Source organism: Cervus elaphus, chromosome 8 (genome assembly GCF_910594005.1).
Source record: "Cervus elaphus chromosome 8, mCerEla1.1, whole genome shotgun sequence".
NCBI lineage: Eukaryota > Metazoa > Chordata > Mammalia > Artiodactyla > Cervidae > Cervus > Cervus elaphus.
The window spans coordinates 15,797,303-15,818,028 of NC_057822.1; the positions used below are offsets into that span (position 1 = coordinate 15,797,303).

At 38.4% G+C, this 20,726-nt stretch overlaps 1 protein-coding gene across 5 annotated transcripts in view; it reads right to left on the reverse strand.

Annotated features, from left to right (window-relative positions):
• Positions 1-20,726, reverse strand: part of DIS3L2 (DIS3 like 3'-5' exoribonuclease 2) — a 353,242-nt gene that overhangs the window by 229,743 nt on the left and 102,773 nt on the right. For all 5 annotated transcript variants that reach the window (XM_043909686.1, XM_043909689.1, XM_043909687.1 and 2 more), the window contains exon 6: positions 16,723-16,957. In XM_043909686.1, coding sequence (XP_043765621.1) covers positions 16,723-16,957 — 235 coding nt within the window. The remainder of the gene's footprint in view (positions 1-16,722; positions 16,958-20,726) is intronic.

Here is a 20,726-nt window from a genome sequence, read left to right on the forward strand (position 1 = left end):
CTGGGCAACTGAACCGAACTGAAAGGGGAAACCAAAGCCAGGGAGATGAGTCATAAATCTGCAGAGTGGCAGTGAAAGGGTCTCCATCAAAGCAAAAAGCCATATGAAACCTTATGAAAGCAGGTTAAACACTAGGGTACAAAAAAGGCTTCACTACTCGACTGAATAAAGCTGGCATACGCTGAGAGGGGTGGACGAGGAAGGGTGTCTTGACGGGGCCTTCCCTTCTTGGAGTCTGAGGACCTGAAAACTAACTTCACAGACAAAAGTGCTCAGAATCCCAGGTCGAGCTAAGTGGGGATGAAAACATTAACCATCCCCACCTGTAATGATTCTCACTTTCCCAGTTCAATAAGTACAAAACTAAACTTTTCTCTTTCAAGCCATTCTTTCAAAACAATGGTTAAATGCAAAAAAAAAAAAAAAAAAAAAAGGCCCTTCCTGAATAATTTGAAAGTCGCTCAGTCGTGTCTGACTCTGTGACCCCATGCACTATACAGTCCATGGAATTCTCCAGCCCAGAATACTGGAGTGAGTAGCCTTTCCCTTTTCCAGCGGATCTTCCGAACCCAGGGATCAAATCCAGGTCTCCCGCATTGCAGGCAGACTCTTGACCAGCTAAGCCACAAGGGAAGTCCAAGAATACTGGAGTGGATAGAAATAAAAAGTTATTTTAAATAATTGTGAGAATCAGTCTTTTTAAAAAAAATAATCTTTAATCATTTGATATTCATTAAGGTAAGAGAGACATTCCTTCATTTCTAGAAAACAGTCATCACTTCTTATTTCTATACACTTTTCTGTTAGGCCCCATGCAAGGCTCTCAAAATCTTTATCAGAGTTACTTACCAACCACCACCCTTGACCCTGAGTTTCCCGTATCTACCAGCTCAGGCCTTGGATTATAGGATAATGACTACTTCAGGTAATTCCAACTGTGGACCATCTACCTGATAATCTCTCCTATTTCCCACAGCTTTAACTAACAATATTCAGATTTTAGAACTTGCATCAGTCCTCCTCTGGGTCTATATTTCTATTTTCAATCACTCACTGAATGTCGCAACCTGAATGTCTCCAATACAACTCAAATTCAATACATAATCAGAATCTAGATTCATCGTCCATCTCAAACCTGGTCTTATTTTTCTCATTTAAGATGTCAACACCTGTGCAGTTGCTAAATTAGATATCAAGTTAGTCACATTCTTGAGTGTTCCTCTGCCTTACGTCCCATATCAGATCTACTATCGAACTCTGGCAATTCTGGTTCCAAAATATCTTGCCTCCCTATCCCTTCTCCTGCATGCCAGCTGCCTTTGCTCTCAGCCAGGTCTTCAAACATCTTAACCGGTCCCATTGCCATGCCCCAATCTCTCCCCTCTTCCTAACAATCAGTCTCCTTTACTTAACAATGCTGGGTGACTTCCCATTACCCAGATCTCTTAGCAAACACAGATAACTGGACGAAAGTTCACCACAGCTTGTTTTTCTAGACTCCTCTCCAGACTGCCACCCACCCCCGGCCCCATGCATCCTGCGCTATTCCCTAGAGTCCTCAAGCTGTGGAGAGAAAAAAAAAATCTAATGGGTCCCTGGCCAGCCAATGTATTGATGTGACTTAGGTCAGATGTCCACTCAGGATCCAAATAAGTCCTGGGGACAGGGCAGAGCACATTGACCACTTAAGTAAAGGCAGTTCCCATTGAAGGGGAGTAGGGCCGTCAAGATCCAGTACACGTGTCTGTTCCTTTATCTCCTCTCATGGAATAATTTCACCTCAAGGACAAGCATCTGGATTTTACTCTTCATTCACCTTTCTTTACCAAGGAAGTGACAGGATGCCTGCCTGGTCATTCCCTCTGTATCTGTCTGAATGCGCTTAGTTGAGATGACAGAACATTCCACATAAACTGGCTTATATCTCAAAGGTGACTCACTGGCTAATGAAATTAGAAGTTCAGAAGGAAGGCAGGCCTCAAGTCAGTTGATCCAGGGCTCAGCCCAGTGATGGTTGTAGGGGCCCAGAGTTTTTACTGCTTCACTCTTCTCTCCACGACACTTGGCAAGTCATAGGAGAGCTTCCAGTACCAATCGGGGATACGTGTTTCATGTTCACATTCATCAGGACACTACTTACATCCCAGAATTCTAAGCTATCTGATTAGACAGCTTAGGTCACGTGCCTACAAGAAGAGGAAATGGTATGACACTACAATGTGCCCAACGCAGTAGTCACAAACCACATTCAGCTATTTATTAATAAATTAAAAGTAATATAATTAAAAATTCAGCTTCTCAGTCACATATCTCAAGTGCTCAATAGCCACATGTGACTAAGTCACTAGAGACAGTACTGAACAGTACAGAAAGTCCTATCGGCATAAGGTGACCAAGCAACTTAACCAATTGGTATAAGGCAACCAGAATTCAGCAGCTGGGGTCAACTTAGCTCAAAGTCCAAGGAATCTGGGGAAAGGGCAGATGTCCAGATGAAAATCTGGGTATATACGCAAAAGGGAAAGAGGGAAATAGGCTCTAGGTGGGCAATGAACAATGCTCAACAAATTCTTGTAGAAAGAAATTAAACTGATCTGGCATGATCTGCTCTTCAAAAAATGTAACCCATTTGCAGAAATTATCTGTCGTAATTAGAGGTATAAGGTGTTTTTCTTTTATGAACTCACTAACTTCCTGTGGGACACTGGACATGCCAAGTAACTTCTCTGAGTCTCAGTTTCCTCGTCTGTAAAACAAAAGGGGTGAACTAGATCAGTTGTTTCTAACCTTTTAACCAAAGCAGAATTTTTTACAATACATTTTTAATTAACTTTTGCCTCAAATCTCACACTTTGAAGTGTTTTTAGTAACTTAAATGCATCAAAAATTAATGTTATCCTACTTCTTAATCAAAAGCATATAACTGTTCATTAGAGCCTCTGATCAGCAAGAAAAGTCTATATTGCCATGGTAGGCTGGTATCATTTGTATCAAAGGTAAAATAAGTTGACCTTGCCGCTTTACTTGAAGTAAATGAACTATTTTCATTCACTGTCATGAAACAGTGCTCCACGGGAAGCCCCTGGGGTAGACTAACACATGTCAAGGAGAGTTCCTGATCTTGTAGGACTCAAGTAGGTCCAAAATTTTATGATGTCTAATGTAACTGTAAACAGATATGATTCTTGTCACTAGCATGGACTTGCCTAACCTGGAAAGTACCAGAGAGGGGTTTAAGTAGACATACTTGGAAGAAAGATTCCAACGATGACTGGAAAAAGGAAGAAAATGATACCATCACACAAAGATGTTGATCTGTAAGCCCTCCAAAAGTTGATTATTAAGTAATCCAGGTAGGGAAGTATAAAGCTAAAAGTCAAGCAAGAGAATTAGGGATGTAATACCGCAAAAGATGTTAAAAGAACCAGGGGACAGTGGGTGGCTCCAGAGACCTTCAAGTCTTCATTCACCTCTACTTGGGAGAAAGGCAGGCACACGTAGAGACTGACTGCTAGAGGCCAGGGAACTTCTGTTTCTCGGTAACAGCATGAACTGCACTCAATAGAGATTATTTCCTTTAATTTAAATTTCCATTCCAATAATTTGGTGTTTAAGTGCTAGCAAAATGGCTGACAAGCATGTCTATTCCTAGGTGCTGTAAGGAATGGATTGGAGCAGAGTATATTCTATGAAATAAATTACTTGTAATGCTAGAAAAATGTTCTGAAGCACCAATTTCCAAGGTCCAATGAAACATCAAAGAGAAAATAGGTAGGAGTGACTTGATAAAAAATGAAAAGAGGAGAAAGTGAAAACAAGAAGCCAGAGAAAGAACTGGACAAGCTCCAGTTATATTTCAATAAGGAACAAATGTAATTGTTATTATTTCAAGATTCCTCATGGTTTTCTATCTTTGTTAACCCTTCTAATCACTAGGTATTTAATGATTTTAAAATTCTTTTAAAAATACCCACATTTCTCAAACAGCTGATGTAGGTAGTGCATGTAGTGTGATGTGGGTGGTAGTAGAATATGACCCAGCAATTCTACTCCTGAATATAGTAGTAGTATATGCTGGTAGTGACTTCCCTGGTGGCTCAGATGGTAAAGAGTCTGCCTACAATGCAGGAGACCTGGGTTCAATCCCTGGGTCGGGAAGATCTCCTGGAGAAGGAAATGGCAACCCACTCCAGTATTCTTGCCTGGAAAATCCTATGGATGGAGGAATATGCTGGTAGTAGAATATGCTGGTAGTAGAATATGACACAGCAATTCTACTCCTGAATATAGTAGTAATATATGCTGGTAGTGACTTCCCTGGTGGCTCAGATGGTAAAGCGTCTGCCTACAATGCGGGAGACCTGGGTTCAATCCGTGGGTCGGGAAGATCTCCTGAAGAAGGAAATGGCAACCCACTCCAGTATTCTTGCCTGGAAAATCCTATGGACGGAGGAATATGCTGGTAGTAGACTATGCTGGTAGTAGTATATGGTAGTATACTGAATATAGTAGTTTTGTATATGCTGGTAGTAGAATATGCTGGTAGTAGAATATGACACAGCAATTCTACTCCTGAATATAATTCCAACTGAACTGAAAACAGGTACTCAGATACTTGCACACCAATGCTCATTTTTACAATACACTTAGTATCCTGGCCTGGAGAATTCCATGGACTGTATAGTCCATGGGGTCGCAAAGAGTCAGATACCACTGAGTGACTTTCACTTTCACTTAGATACTTGCACACCAAGGCTCATTTCGGCATTATTCACTATTCAAGAGCCAAAAGGTAGAAGCAAAACAGTGTCCATTAACATGAATGGATAAACAAAATGTGTATTCAACATAATGAAATACTCCTCAGTCATGAAAAGGAATGATATTCTCACACATGCAACAACATAGATAAATCTTGAAGACATCAGACTAAATGAAATAAGCCAGACACAAAAGGAGATATATTGTATGATTCTACTTATACATGACATACCGAGAATAGACCAAAAAAAAAAAAAAAAGGAATAGACCACTTAAAGAGAAGAAGTAGATTAGTGGTTAGCAGAGGCTGGGGTGGATTAAACAGGCAGTTACTGTTTAACTGTTACAGAGTTTCTGTGTAACATGATTAAAAAAGTGTGGGGATAGTACTAGATAGTAGTAAGGGCTGTTGAACATCATGAATGTAATTAGTAGGACTGAATTGTAAACTTTAAAATGATTAGAAAGGCAAATTTTGTGCTATATATATTTTATCACACACACGGAAGACTTTTAAACCTACAAGAGTTTCTTATGGAGTCTGTAGGGCCGCGAGCAGTGTGATAACATTTATTTCTTTCAAGGAGGGAAACTCAGGTGGCAGGAGAGAACAGGTAAGCCCCTGTACCCTGATAGTCCCTTAAAGAAACCCTTAGAATGGAGGGATTCGTCAAGGAACTAACTAGATGCCAATGATTCTTTAAATTACATTTCTGGCCCAAACTATGACATGAACTTCAACCTACATTTCCAACTACACCTAACTACCTCAGACTTAACATGTCTATAGATAAAAGTAGAGATTACTGACAATAAATAAAAATAGGAGAAATAAATCTCTACTAAAAAACAGATATGTCACTTCCTAGTGTAATTAAAAATTAGGGGGAAATTGAAAGGTTTGATTACAGATACAGAGGAAATTAATTGAAAAAAACTTTGTACAACTCTATTCTAAAATATTAATATTAGAATAGGTGCTAAAATATATAATTTTCCTGCAAAATACAAATTATCAACATTAACACAAGAAGAGGGGAAAATCCTACAGAAACAATCATTAGACACGGAAAAAGCTGCCAGATAAAGTCCTAACCCATGCTTCAACCATCAGTTCTTTAGATGGTTCAAGTAACAGGAACACTTCATCCTTCTCAATGCTATTCTAAGAGCTCCAAAGCAGTGAGAAAAAGAAAGGCTCCCAGTTCTTCCCGCAAAGTTAACAAAGTCTGATACCAAGACACAGGGTTACCCAGGTGGCTCAGTGGTAAAGAATCCACCTGCCAATGCAGGAGATGCAGGTTCACTCCCTGGGTGGAGAAAATTCCCTGGAAGAGGAAATGGCAACCCATTCCAGTATTCTTGCCTGGGAAATCCCACAGACAGAGAAGCCTGGCAGGCTACAGTCTATAGGGTCACAAAGAGTCAGACACAACTAAGCAGCTGAGCATATACGCACACACACCAAAACACAACAAAGACTGCCTAATAAGAAGAAACTCACATCTTGTATTATAAATCCAAAAATCAAAAATAAACATTAGCAAACAGAATTGAGTTAAAACATGCTATACACCATGACCAAATGAGGGTCACAGTTGTATGAGGGATGTAAGAATTATTCAATGTTATATACATCATCAAGTAAACAGGCCAAAGGGGAGAAAATGAAATCTTGAAAGAAGCTCAAAAGGCACTTAAAATAAAAATTCAATATCCATTCCCATATAAACTTTAAGTAAAAAAGAAAGAGGACACTTGGTTAACTAGGTCTCAAGCCAACAACCAGCACCATGCTTGAGGGTTTAATACTGGAAGCATTTCTATTAAAGTCCGGAAGAAAGGTTATAATACAGTTCTTAAAGCAATGGCCAACGCAATGAGGTAATAAATGAAAAGCACAAAATTAGAACAGTAAGGGCAAAATTATTTGTATATAAAATTGTTTTATACCTAGAAAATCAAAACCACCAATGAGAAAATTATTGGAAGTATAAGAGCATTCATTAAGGTATCTAGTTTAAAGAGACAAAACACCAAGAGCTTTCTTATTGTATCAATGATTATATGTAGGAAATTGCTGGAAAAAATTTCCTTTCAAATTAATACTAAAAAACACAAAATACTCATTGGTTTTTCTAAAGTACAATAATGCTATAAACTATTAAACATATTAAGAGGATGTAAAGATTCTGCAATTCACACTCTGAATAGGTTTGATAAACCAAGACATATACAGATCACGCTATAGTCAAAACAGGGCACAAACAGTCCCCAAAATAGACCACACAATTGAGCAAAAGGATTGAGGCAATAAATTTTTATCCAAATCATTTTAAGTACCAATACATGGACAAAAAACCAATCCAATAACCACAAGAAACAGGAACTGAAGCTGTGCTGCATCTCCTAATAATATATAATTAAAACATTCACTAAAGTCTTGTTCAGCATCAACCATCAATTTCAATAGCTTAAGCCAGTGGTTCTACAAGTGTGGTCTGAGATCCTGCCAAAGGATTCACAAAGTCAAGACTCTTCATAATAATACTAAGACATTATTTGTCTCTTTCACTCTCATTTTCGCATGTCTGTAAAATAAGGATCAGTAAGCTAAACTGGCCCCACAGGCCAAACCCACTCATGTCCACTCATTTACGTATTCTCTACATCCACTTTCAGGCTACAAAAAGAGGTAAGTAGTTGTGACACAGAAGTCTGTCTCTGGGTATCCCACAAAGCTGGAAATACTTACAATGCGGCCCTTTACAGAATACCTTTGCTACCCCCTGCTCTAATGCCTGCTGGAATGTATGCTGATGTATCTTGTGTTTTCTACAATTTTCTAAGATAATCAATTTAAAGTATAAACAAGCACATTTTAGATGTTAATTCCATTTTTTGCCTCTGAATTTTGACTGTTGTTTTATCTCCTATAATCTTATTAACCTCACTAATACCCAATTTTAAATCACTATTTTAAAAACTGAAAAAAAGTAAAAAATAAAAAATCTGAAGTTTTTCTTAAATGTAGACTTGTGTACTTGTAGAAGCAAGTACACTTATTTTGCAATATTTTAAAGCTTTCTTAGTTTTCATTTTAAATACAGAGATATTGATAGATATAACCTACAAACACAAGAGCACCTTGGAGTCTTCAGTAATTCTTAAGAACACAGAAGTGTCCTGAAACCAAATAACCTGAGAATTACGGGTTTAAATAAGTTATAAGTATTTCCAGCTTTGTGGGATGCCCAGAGACAGACTTCTGTATCACAACTACTCAACTCTTTTTGTAGCCTGGAAGTGGATGTAGAGAATACATAAATGAGTTTGGCCTGTGGGGCCAGTTAAGCTTACTGATCCTTACTTTACAGACATGAGAAAATGAGAATGAATTGCAGCAGAATACACATTCTTTTCAAGAACACAAGGAACACTCTCCAGGATAAATCACATGCTACACCACAAAACAAGTCTCAACAAATTTAAGAGGATAGAAATTATATTAAGCACTTTTTCCAACCACAACAGTATGAAACTAGAAGTCAATTACAGAAAGAAAAATGGGCAAAGAACAAACATGTAAAGACTAAACAACATGTTACTAAAAAACCAATGGGTCAACGGGGAAGTCGGAAAATACCTCAAGACAAATGAAAATGGAAACAATTTTCCAAACTCTCTTGGATGCAGCAAAATCAGTTCTCAGAGGGAAGTTTATAGTAATACAGGCCTTCCTCAAGAAACAAGAAAATCTCAAATAAACAATCTAACCTACCATCTAAAAAGAAGAACAAACAAAACCCAAAGTCAGCAGTGGTAAAGAAATAATAAAGATCACAGAGGATATAAAATAGAGATGAAAAAACAACAGAAAAGATCAATGAAACCAAGAGCTGTCTTTTAAAAAAAATAAATAAATAAATAAACAAAATTGATAACCTTCTAACCAGACCCACCAAGAAGAAATGAGAACTCAAACAAAATTAGAAATGAAAGAGGAACAATAACAACCAATACCACAGAGATACAAAAAAAAAAAAAAATCATAAGGAAATACTACAAACACTTATACACTAACAAATTAGATTACCTAGAAGAAATGGCCAAATTTCCAGAAACATACAAACTGCCAAGACTAAATCAAGAAGAAACAATTTGAACACACTGATTACTAGTAGTGAAACTGCATTTGTAATTTAAAAAATTCCCAGCTAACAAACGTCCAGGACTGTATGGCTTCACAAGGGAATTCTACCAAACACATAAAGAAGTGCTAATACATATCCTTCCAAAACTACTCTTAAAAAAAGTGAAGAGGACAGATTACCCCCATGAAGTCACCATTACCCTGATACCAAAACCAAAGGCACGACAAAAAAAACCCTACAAGCCAATATCTGGAAAGAACATAGATGCAAAAATTCTCAACAAAATATTAGCAAACCAAATCCAACAATATATAAAAGGATCATACACCATAATTAAGTGGGATGTATTCTAGGGACACAAGAATGGTTCAATATCTGCAAATCAGTCAATGAGATACATTAACAAACAGGATAAAAATCACATGATCATCTGAATAGACACAGAAAAAGCAGTTGACAAAATTCCTTATCCATTCATGATAAAAATTCTCATCAAAGTTAGTAGAGAAAGAATATATATCAATATAATAAAGGCCATTTATGACAAACTCTCAGCTAACATCACACCCAATGGTGACAAATGAATTCAGTAATGTTACAGAATATGAGATTTTATATATAGAAATCTGTTATAATCACTAATTATAAAGTACTTAGGTCCTAGCACATAGCTAATGCTCAATAAATATCAGTGATTATTATTTGTAACTACATATATGGTTAGTATATATACAAAAATATATCCAGGTGTATCCTAGATATGGCAAAAGTAGTACTCAGAGGGAAATTTATAGCTTTAAAAGTATTTCAAAGGAAACAAGAAAAGCTTCAAAGACTTATTGAACTGAGGAAGTTGGGAAGAGACTTCCCTGGTGGTCCGGTGGCTAAGACTTTGTGCTCCCAATGCAAAGGGCCGGGTTCAATCTCTGGTCAGGGAACTAGATCCCACATGCTGCAACTAAGACCTGGTACAGCCAAATAACTTAATAAAAAGAATTTTTAAAAAAAGAAGTTGGGAAAAGGGCAAAAAAGGAAACCCTCCCAAATAAGGAATTAAATAACTATGATAAGGGTAAATATCAATGATACAAAGAACAACATCCCATCAACAATAAACAGAAGAATAACACAACCAAAAATCATGCTCCTTGAAAAGATTAATGTGGGTAAATTAACAAGATGGTGCCAGTCAGGCTCTCTCACCCCATGTTCTGTAAACAATGACTTTGCACAGTTGTGTAATGGCTGAGATTACTTATAGCACTGTACATGCACATCACAAGGTACTCGCCTGCTCATGGGCTACTTCGTGTGGAACGTCAGTATGAACTGCATCAGGGCTACATTGGAGCAACATCATGGCTGTGTTATATGAGGTTATGTTATGGCTTCGTTATTATTACGTTATGGTTATGTTTTGCTGCTACAGCCGCTGCATCAGCCAGGAGAGAGGCTGTGTTATGGCTGCCGTGCCAGACAGGACAGAATAACCATGTCTGCAGCTCCTACAGTTCCTTGAGTCTCCTTCCAGCCTCTTAGCTCACAACTTGCCTACCATGGGCTCAGCGAACAGTGTGCATGGTGTGAACAGCAAGACAACTGGCGTCACGAACAGGATTAGCAACACAATTAATAAGATGGATCTTTGGCAAGCAAGAGTTAAGAAAAAAGAGAGAAGGGTCAAACAATTAAACTACAGAATGAAAAGGGAGGCAAAAATACAGATACAAGGAAATTTTTTAACAATTAAAGAATATTAATGGGCTTCCCTGGTAGCTCAGCTCGTAAAGAATCCGCCAGCAATGCAGGAGACCCTGGTTTGATTCCTGGGTCAAGAAGATTCCCTGGAGAAGGGATAGACTACCCACTCCAGTATTCTTGGGCTTCCCTGGTGGCTCAGCTGGTAAAGAAACCCCCTGCAATGCAGGAGACCTGGGTTCAATCCCTGGGTTGGGAAGATCCCTTGGAGAAGGGAACAGCTACCCACTCCAGGATTCTGCTCCGGAGAATTCCATGGACTATATAGTCCTTGGGGTCATGAAGAGTCAGACAGGACTGAGCAACTTTCACTTTCAATGAGTATTAGGAATATCTATGTGCTCATAAATTCAAATGGATAAATTCCCCTTAAATTATGCCAGAATTGGCACCAAAAATAGAGAGAGAGATTAAACAGACCAATCAGTATAAAGGAGACTGAAAGAGCAAAGATCTTGCCTTCTGAAAAACAGCAGGTGCAGACAATTTTACAATGAGTTCTACCAAATTCTAAGGAACACTTAATTCCTCTCTTATACAAGCTGTTCCGGGAAAATAGTAAACAGTCAAAAACTGATCAGGACACTTCATGAAGCTAACATAATCTTGACTCTAAAAACCAGATAATGATAAGAAAATGATAGGGCCATTTAACATAACACAAAAAAACCCTACACTATTTATTACCTAAGTAAATCTAGTATTATATTTAAAAAATAAAAATATATCAGGATTAAGTAGGATTTATCCCAGGAATTCAAGGATGGTTCAACAACAAAAATAGATTTAAAGGAGAAAAACCAAATAATACTCTCAATCAGTAAACAATTAGCTTCATAAAGTTCAGCAAAAGGTAACACTGTGGAGTTAATAAAGGTTATGTGGGATATGTGACCTCAGCACAGGGAAAAACTAAAAAAACTATAAAGTATTTGATTAATTTTACTGCAGTAAAATTAAGAAATTTTGTTCAATGAAAACACAATAAAGTTAATAGATGAATGACTAAAGGACAGAAAACCAGAAGTTGTTTGCAATGCCTAAAATGGAAAAGGGATTATTATAGAGAATGGACAAGAAATTCCTGCAAATCAACGATAGAACACTAACTCTGATGGAACAATGGGCAAACAATATGAAAAGACAATTTACAGAACTTAATCTCTAGAGGATAAAAACTTGAAAACTGTTGGCAGGAACAAGAAAACAGAAGACGCCTCATAGGTGTGGAGAAAAGGGAACCCTCCTACACTGTTGGTGGGAATGTAAATTAAAGCAGTCACTGTGGAAAACAGTATGCAGGTTCCTTAAGAAACTAAAAACAGAGTTGCCATATGATCAAGCAATCCCATTCCTGATCATATATCCAGACAAAACCATAATTCAAAAAGATACATGTACCTCTATTGTTCACAGTAGCACTATTTACAAAAGCCAAGACATAGGAAGACATGTCCATCGACAGATGAATGCATAAAGAAGATATCATGTGTACACACACACACACACACACACACACACACTGGAATACTACTCAGCCATTTAAAAAAAGAGTGAAGTAGGGAGGGGACATATGTATACCTATGGCTAATCCATGTTGATGTTTGACAGCAAACAACAAAATTCTGTAAAGCAAGTATCCTTCAATTAAAAAATAAATATTTTTTTTTAAAAAGAGTAAAATAATGCCATTTGCAGCAACATCAATGGACCTAAAGACTATCATACTAGTGAAGTAAATCAGAAAAAGAGAGACAAATACAATATTATAACAGTTATATGTGGACTCTAAAATATGACATAAATGAACTTCCACAAAACAGACTCACAGATATAAAGAAGATATCTGTGGTTGCCAAGGGGGAGGTGGGGTGGAAGAGGGAAGAACTGGGTGTTTGGGATTAGCAGATGCAAACTATTTTCTATAGAATGGATAAACAACAAGGTCCTACGATATTGCACAGGGAACTATATTCAATATCCTGTAATAAGCCACAATGGAAAAGAATATGAAAAAAGAATATATATATACATACACATATATATGTGTGTGTGCGTAACTGAATCACTTCACTATATAGCAGAAACTAATATACCATTATAAATCAACTATACTTCAATAAAATAAAAAAATTTTTTAAAGCCTCATGAATTGCTGGTGAAAGTATAGACTGGTATAATCACTCTGCCTTGGTCAAAACCTTAGTTAATAAAGAAGTGCTCCTCTGCATTGCTTTATCCTTGGTTCATATATTTCTTTTGAGGACTTCACAGGGAGGAATGGTTGCCCACTCAGTCAAAAATTGTGGTTGATGGGAAATTGCCATTTATTTAATGTTTGGACAATGTTTTGTGCCAGTGTTTTAAAGTGTCATTAAAAAGAAAGAGAGCAAAGCCTTGTCCAAACCTATGCTAGAAGGATACAGTGGGAATTTTTGCTTCCCTGCTTTTCAGACTAAGTGGGCATTGCATTCGTATCATGTGTGATTCAGGCAGAGACAGATGGTCAGTACCTACAATGTCTACCTAAAACAGAAATCCTATGCTAGACCAACCATTCCTCTCGGTGAAGGAAAGAAGGGTTTCCAAACAGTTAGGGATCTTGGGATTTCAGTAACCCCAAGTATCATACAGACCTGCTTTTCTCAGCCAAAGGGAAATATAGTTACTTTTTATCGAAGGAAAGACAATTTAAACCTAGACACTGAACAGGGCTGTCATTGGAAGGAGATGAATTTTAAGTGTGAAAGAAAGGGCTCTTCCTGACTCCTGAGGTTGACCTGAGCAGGCCCCAGGAGGAGGAGTAACAGATTGAGTCAAACCCCATAAAGGGACAAGGATTCCCTGTGGATTCTCCCTTCAAGAAAGAGCTAAAGGTGGCCAGAGACAAAAAGAGAGAACTGGAAGTGTCACCGACTCTACATTCAAACTCATGTTCAGCCCTCAGGGTACTTGCAGAAGCCTACTTCCAGACCAGGAAACTGAACAAGATCTCTGACAGACCCTACTAAGGTAGAGAACAGGAAAAGTATGTCACAGCCCGATTAAGTCACCATTGCCAAGATTCAAAACTCTTCTTAAAGTTCCCAAAGATGTATGATAAAGAGCTACTGCACCACTCAGTCATGACTTTTTTTCTCCTTAGGAATTGGCTAATCAGGTGACTGTTACTCAAATACTTGATACCAAAGGTTATTTATTTAGGTTGTTCCTGGTCTCGACCAGATGGCTATTTCCTGTGCTGATAATGCCACTGCCTACAAAGTGGTAAAAGTTTAGCCTTGAGAGGCTGTGGAGCTGGACCTAGAAAAGGGACCCAGGTCTTTGGCCCGTTCTCTCTCAGGGGGCTGAGGGTGATCCAGATCCATGCTGTCTTCCTAGAAGAAACTACTGTGTAGGTCTGAGATGCTCAGAGAAACTTTTCTCTGAATGCAATGGTAAGTACTTACTGTAGACAGCTGAGGTTACTTGCTCACTTACCAGAGAAATTGGTAGTTACAGTAAAGCTATGAATGTTTCCTGGGCAAAGAGGGATATATAATGCATACTGTAATATACAGCATTTGCTTCAGGTTTAAAAAAAGATATTAGAACAAAAATAAATAAAAATCCCTCTTCTGCACATAAGTGTGAATTAGGATTAATAATCCATCTGTAACTAGAAGACAAAGCAAAGAACCTCTCTAGAAGTCACAGGAAAAGTTTATGATGTTCTTAAGGTTATGGTTTGTTTCAGTAACAAATTTCAAACCCTTAAATGGTGCAAAAAGCACTAACATCCTAACTGTAACCAGATTTTATATTATCCAGAGAAGAGAAGCTGGTTGAAATATTCTAAAAACACCATGATTTTTAAAAGAGCAAATTGCAATTTTCCTAAATATCAAGAGGGCAAGAAATGAGAAACAGCCATGCGGTTTCACCAACTCTCTATTTAGAGGCTAGCAGGGAAGAGAAATTGGTACCAGATACTGAGGGAAGGATTAAGGCTGTTCCCTCAGTCAGGGCCAGTAAGGAAGCAATATAAATAACAGTAGGATAGGAAGACCATAAAAAGAGTAAGGAAAACACTGCATACAGTGGACTTGCAAAACATTCAATGATACTTACTTGCAACAGAGATGGAGGGAATAGATGACAAATCAAGAGTAGGTCTGGCATCAGAATTTCCCAAAAAAAGAGCAAAGTAAACTAGTAATATCCACCCCAGGCATCAATTCTGCCATCATTTCCATCCATCAATACTTCCTTGCCCTTGTATTAGTACCAACCACTAATGAGAAACTGAGGCATCTTAACCCTTCAACTTGGAGCCTGGGGGAAAAGAGGCTACTGAGGTCTGCCAACTTCAATCACCTGAACAAGGATTCCACAGAGTAGTTTTGGGATAATTACCCCATCAGTTCCAAAGTACTTCTCCCCTGGGCTTTGTCCTTCAAGTATCTCTCTCTCTCGGTGACCTTGTTGGTAAATGATTTAACTATTTAGTCTTCTCACAGAAAAGACATGACTCACAGGATTGATGCCATTATGATACACATGTACTCTCAAAAGAGGGTCACAGAATCCAACTATTTTTAAAAGAAAAAAGAAGAAACATCAGAATGAATTTTCAAGGAATAACATCCAAGTGAAATTGGCTGGGCCGTGAACAGTGAAACCACTAGTTGTCTATAAACAGGCCACAAAAACAAAAAGAACCTGGGTGTCCTCAGGTCAGCACACCTGGTGGGGCAGTGAAGCAGTGGCCTCCTCATTCAGACAGAATATCAAAGCTGGAAAGTCCTTCTGAATGAGCAGCACTTGGCACCAGAACATAACACACGCTTTGAGAAAATGCTCACTGCCCCAGATCACTCCCTCATTAGCAGTGGAGACACAGGGTGACCCTTACATGCAGTCACTTCCTGAAATCACCTCCAACTTTCTTCAGGAGTCAGAGAACTGTGCTCACCAGTCTCTATCACAGTGTGTCTGCTCAACATCCTCCTTTAGTAATTTTCTGGCATTTCTTCCAGCCTTTCATGGGGGCTGTGCCAGAAACTTCTTCCTGATTAAAAAAACCTCATAATCTAGTTGGCCTAGCCAGGTCAATTTTTTCCATTTCATGACATATATAAAACTCAATCTGGCTAGAAAACATATTCCCTGTACTTAAAACCTTCTAGAAATCTATTCATTGAAATATTCCAATTTTTGCTCCTTTCCCTTAAGTTTCTCAGAGTGCACTCAGGTAGGGCCTTTGGTCACAGCTCCTCCCCTAAATGTCTGCAATTGCTTTTTCAGCATCCAGGGGACTCATGGTTTAAATTTTGATCAGAGAAAATAAGACTGGCTTTTTTAAAGGCTTACAATCAAAACACTGTAAGGATCATCTACTTATCACATGTAAGGTGATCCATTCCCACCACTGGGCTTCCCTGGTGGCTCAGATGGTAAAGAATCTCCCTGCAATGCAGGAGACTCAGGTTGGGAAGATCCCCTGGAGAAGGGAATGGCTACTCACTCCAGTATTCTTGCCTGGAGAATTCCAAGGACAGAGAAACCTGGCAGGCTATAGTCCATGAGGTTGCAAGAGTCGGACACAACTGAGTGACTAACATTTTCACTTGCAAACACTTTTCATTTTTCATCCCCACCACTAAGGACAAAATGTTCTGAGTTAAAATTAAAGCAAATTCTAGGGTAAAATGAAGTGCTTTTTTGGGGGAAGGATTTAATGATTGGTTTAATTCTGTTCCCATCAACCACTGGGTGGGATTGGACTCATCACAGGAATGTCAAGGTGAGCTATCAACACAATGCAAAGCCCACTAGGACGTGACAACGGCAACCACTGACCACACAAACCAAACAGAAGCAGTTTGTCCCTGCCTCATAAACAGCAGCTGGAAGTCTGTCAAAGATCCCCCTTTCCTAAAAGCTGCCACAGGTTAGAAACTGGAAAGACATCAATTGTACTCTGTGATGAATTCTGTAGCACAGAAAGAATTTCAATACTTAAAACAATCTACCAAAATAAAATGTCAGAAAGCAGTCCTGTACTCACCTTTTTCCTGAACACAAACTGAGAGTTTCTTAACACCATCAACCAGAGCATTTTGAGTGTTGCCATGTCCATCTTCTGAGTCACTGTCATCAAACTGCGCCTCTATAATGACATCAGGACTGTCATTATAGCCTTTCAGGGACTGTTGCGGAAGCTGGCTTCCACAGAGCTCCTCGGGGAGATCAGACTCATAGGCACCTTCTGTTTCCTTGTCATTGCTCTCCGGTTTAATTACCTGAAGAAAATTGAAATGTTCTGCTAAATCACTTGAGGAGAAAAAGGGAAAGTGCAGATTCTTCTGTTTTCATTCTTCTTTCCTAAGGAAAAAACTGCACATTCAAAAGCAGTAGATACTCACCATGTAGTTTGAAAAAGAATCTTTATTTTCCAGATGTACAGACTGCCTTATGATCAATCCAGCTCTTCAAGATGCCCAAGATTAGTGCTACATCCACTTCTCAGTTTTCTGACGTATATTTTCATCCCCTCTCCCACAAAGGACCTGAATACCAGAAGTACCACCCTGCTTCACAAGGGTTCATCACATGGGACCAACCAGGATGTTGAGAAATGATAGAAGAACTTAACACAGTATGTCACTGCATTCCCAAATGAAACCACAAGAACGTAAAATGAAACAGAAACAAAATTCAATGTGAACAAGAGTTTATAAAATGTTCTCATAAAAAATATAAACCCATGGCTGATTCATGTCAATGTATGACAAAAACCACTAGAATATTGTAAAGTAATTAGCCTCCAACTAATAAAAATAAATGAAAAGAAAAAATATATATATATAAACCCTTAATTCTCCATTTTGAGACCGGAGATCAGCACAGAAAGCACACAACTAACAGACATTTACACTAGAAATAAGAATGAGTACTATACAATATGTCAAACTTTTTCAACTTTAAAAAATGAAGCAAATAGAAAAGAATTCACTACTAATCCATTCAACAAGTTAGTCACGTGATACTCATATGACAATACCCTTTGATCTCTACTGGCATGATATTAACATATACCAGTGTTATTTAGCCACTGAAAAAAGGGTGACCCTATACGTAAATCTGCTCATCCACATTAGCAAAAAAGACAGCAGACTGTGTTGGTTCTAGAGTTTACTTAGAGACTACATCCTTCCAACAATCTATTTCTGGATGAGAAATCTATGTGCAATTTAAACATATAATCAAGATGTGATAATATATATATGTATATATATACATATATATGAAGAAGGGCACAGCAACCCACTCCAGTATTCTTGCCTAGAGAATCCCACAGACACAGGAGCCTGGCAGGCAGCAGTCCATCAAGTTGCAAAGAGTCGGACACGACTGAAGCGACTGAGCATATATATATATATATATATATATATATATATGCTGCTCAGCGTGTGTATATATACACACACACACATATATACGAATTTGAATACTATTGGTATTACATTCATTTCATTCTTTCAAGCACATGCTAGAAGGCCAAACTTGTGCCAGGCATCCTTCTGGGGCCTGAATTCTATTGGGGAGACAGGTGGTAAACAATTTACTCATTCAACAAATTATTATGGAATACCTTTCATGGTGCCAGGCACTATTCTAAGTGGGAAGGATGCAGCAGTGTAAACAGCCAAAAGTTTAATAGTGATAAGTGCTAATGAAAAAGCATACATACACACTGGAGACTGAGGCTGGTCTACCAGTAGGGTGGTTAGGGTGGATGCCTCCTGGATGAAGCGATATTTGAGCAGAGACCTGAATGAAGTGAGAGAGCTTCTAGCGGTTTCCCTGCATGTCTATAATTGAGAGGTCTAATCACTTCATGGCAAATAGATGGGGAAACAATGGAAACAGTGACAGACTTTATTTTCTTGGGCTCCAAAATCACTGCAGATGATGACTGCAGCCATGAAATTAAAAGACTCTTGCTCCTTGGAAGTAAAGCTATAACCAACATAGAGAGCATATTACTGTCTAGCAGAGACATGACTTTGCCAACAAAGGTCCATCTAGTAAAAGCTATGGTTTTCCCAGTACTCATGTATGGATGTGAGAGTTGGACCATAAAGAAAGCTGAGCGCCAAAGAATTGATGCTTTTGAACTGTGGTGTTGGAGAAGACTCTTGAGAGTCCCTTGGACAACAAGGAGATTAAACCAGTCAATCCCAAAGGAAATCAGTCCTGAATATTCATTGGAAGGACAGATGCTGAAGCTGAAATGCCAATACTTTGGCCACTCGATGCAGAGAACTGACTCACTGGAAAAGACCCTGATGCTGGGAAAGATTGAAGACAGGAGAAGAAGGGGACGACAGAGGATGAGATGGTTGGATGGCATCACCGATTCAATGGACATGAGTTTCAGCAAGTTCTGGGAGTTGGTGATGGACAGGGAGGCCTGGTGTACTGCAGTCCATGGGGTCACAGAGTCAGACACAACTGAGCGACTGAACTGAATATTTTTCTGAGTTTAACTTTGAGGTTTCAAATTAAATGCTTGCTTTCAACAAACCAGATTAATGTTCAAATTAGATCACAAAAAGATCACACTTAATGAAAGATACTCATTTTATACAGGCAGAAAAAGCTATCAAAAGAAATCTCTCTCCGAACATTATAATGTCACAGATTCCAATTAACACAACTGTCCCCAGACAAATAATACTATAATATCCACCCAAAAACTCAAAATAAAATATTCCAAAGATATTCACACCATCAAAATATAGAATCTAAAAATATATTCCCAAATTTTTAAAATATTTGACTTCATGAAAACGTCATAACAGAAATAATTGTAAGAAATGGTGAATTTCTTTGAGCAAAATGGTGCCTTTTAATAAAATCTTTTGAAAACTTGATTTCCAATTTCTGAATATATTTAATGCAATTTTCTTTCAACTCTTGCCTTGTTTTGACTCTTGTCAGATTCACTTGGTCATTCATTAATTTGTTCATTATTTCCATGTTTGTTCATTATTTCCAAACAAACAAGACTTTTTTTCTTTGATAATAAAAAAAAAGAGAGAAAAGCTCAATGGACTAAGCCAGAACTTGCTAAAGAGATACCCCTCAGGCCCTTTACTGTATGAGAACATATAAGAGTGAAGCAACAGCTAAGTTTTAAATTAATACATACTTTACAAAACCAGTTCTTCTCTATGTGCACTTCACCTTGATACATAAATCCTGGTTGCACACATGACCCAGAGCGTATCGTTCAAAAGATAGTACTCACTAACAAATTAGAGAAGAAAAAGAACCTGTCATCTCTCAAATCAGCAAACTCACTCAATTTCCTTAAATGTGCCCAGCAAGTTCAATAACATTTAGGAAGATCTGCCCCTGATGATCCTCAGAATTAACACAACCTCAGGCACTGTCAGAACAGCCCAAAACATAGGCAGGAGGTTCACATGTGTACCCTGTGTCTAAAGCATGGTGGCTACAACACAATCACTGGTCTACTGTTCTTTTCTACAGTATGTGAGTCATCCATCACATACTCCATCTCAGAGAGAGGAGTGCTGAGGGCAGGGGTGAGAGACAACTGACATGCCAGAGTTAAGCTATAAGGTAAAATGCAGTTTTCTGGAAAGATGTTAAACAAAGGTACCAGGTCTTTCAGTTCAGTTCAGTTCAGTCACTCAGTCATGTCTGACTCTTTGAAACCCCATGAGTTTCAGCACACCAGGTCCATCGCCAATTCCCAGAGCCCACCCAAACTCAGGTCCATTGAGTTGGTGAGGCCATCCAACCATCTCATACTCTGTTGTCCCCTTCTCCTCCTCCCCTTAATCTTGCCCAGCATCAGGGTCTTTTCAAATGAGTCAGCTCTTCACATCAGGTGGCCAAAGTATTAGTTTCAGCTTCAACAGCAGTCCTTCCAATGAATATTCAGGACTGATCTCCTTTAGGATGGACTGCTTGGATCTCCTTGCAGTCCAAGGGACTCTCAAGAGTCTTCTCCAACACCACACTTCAAAAGCATCA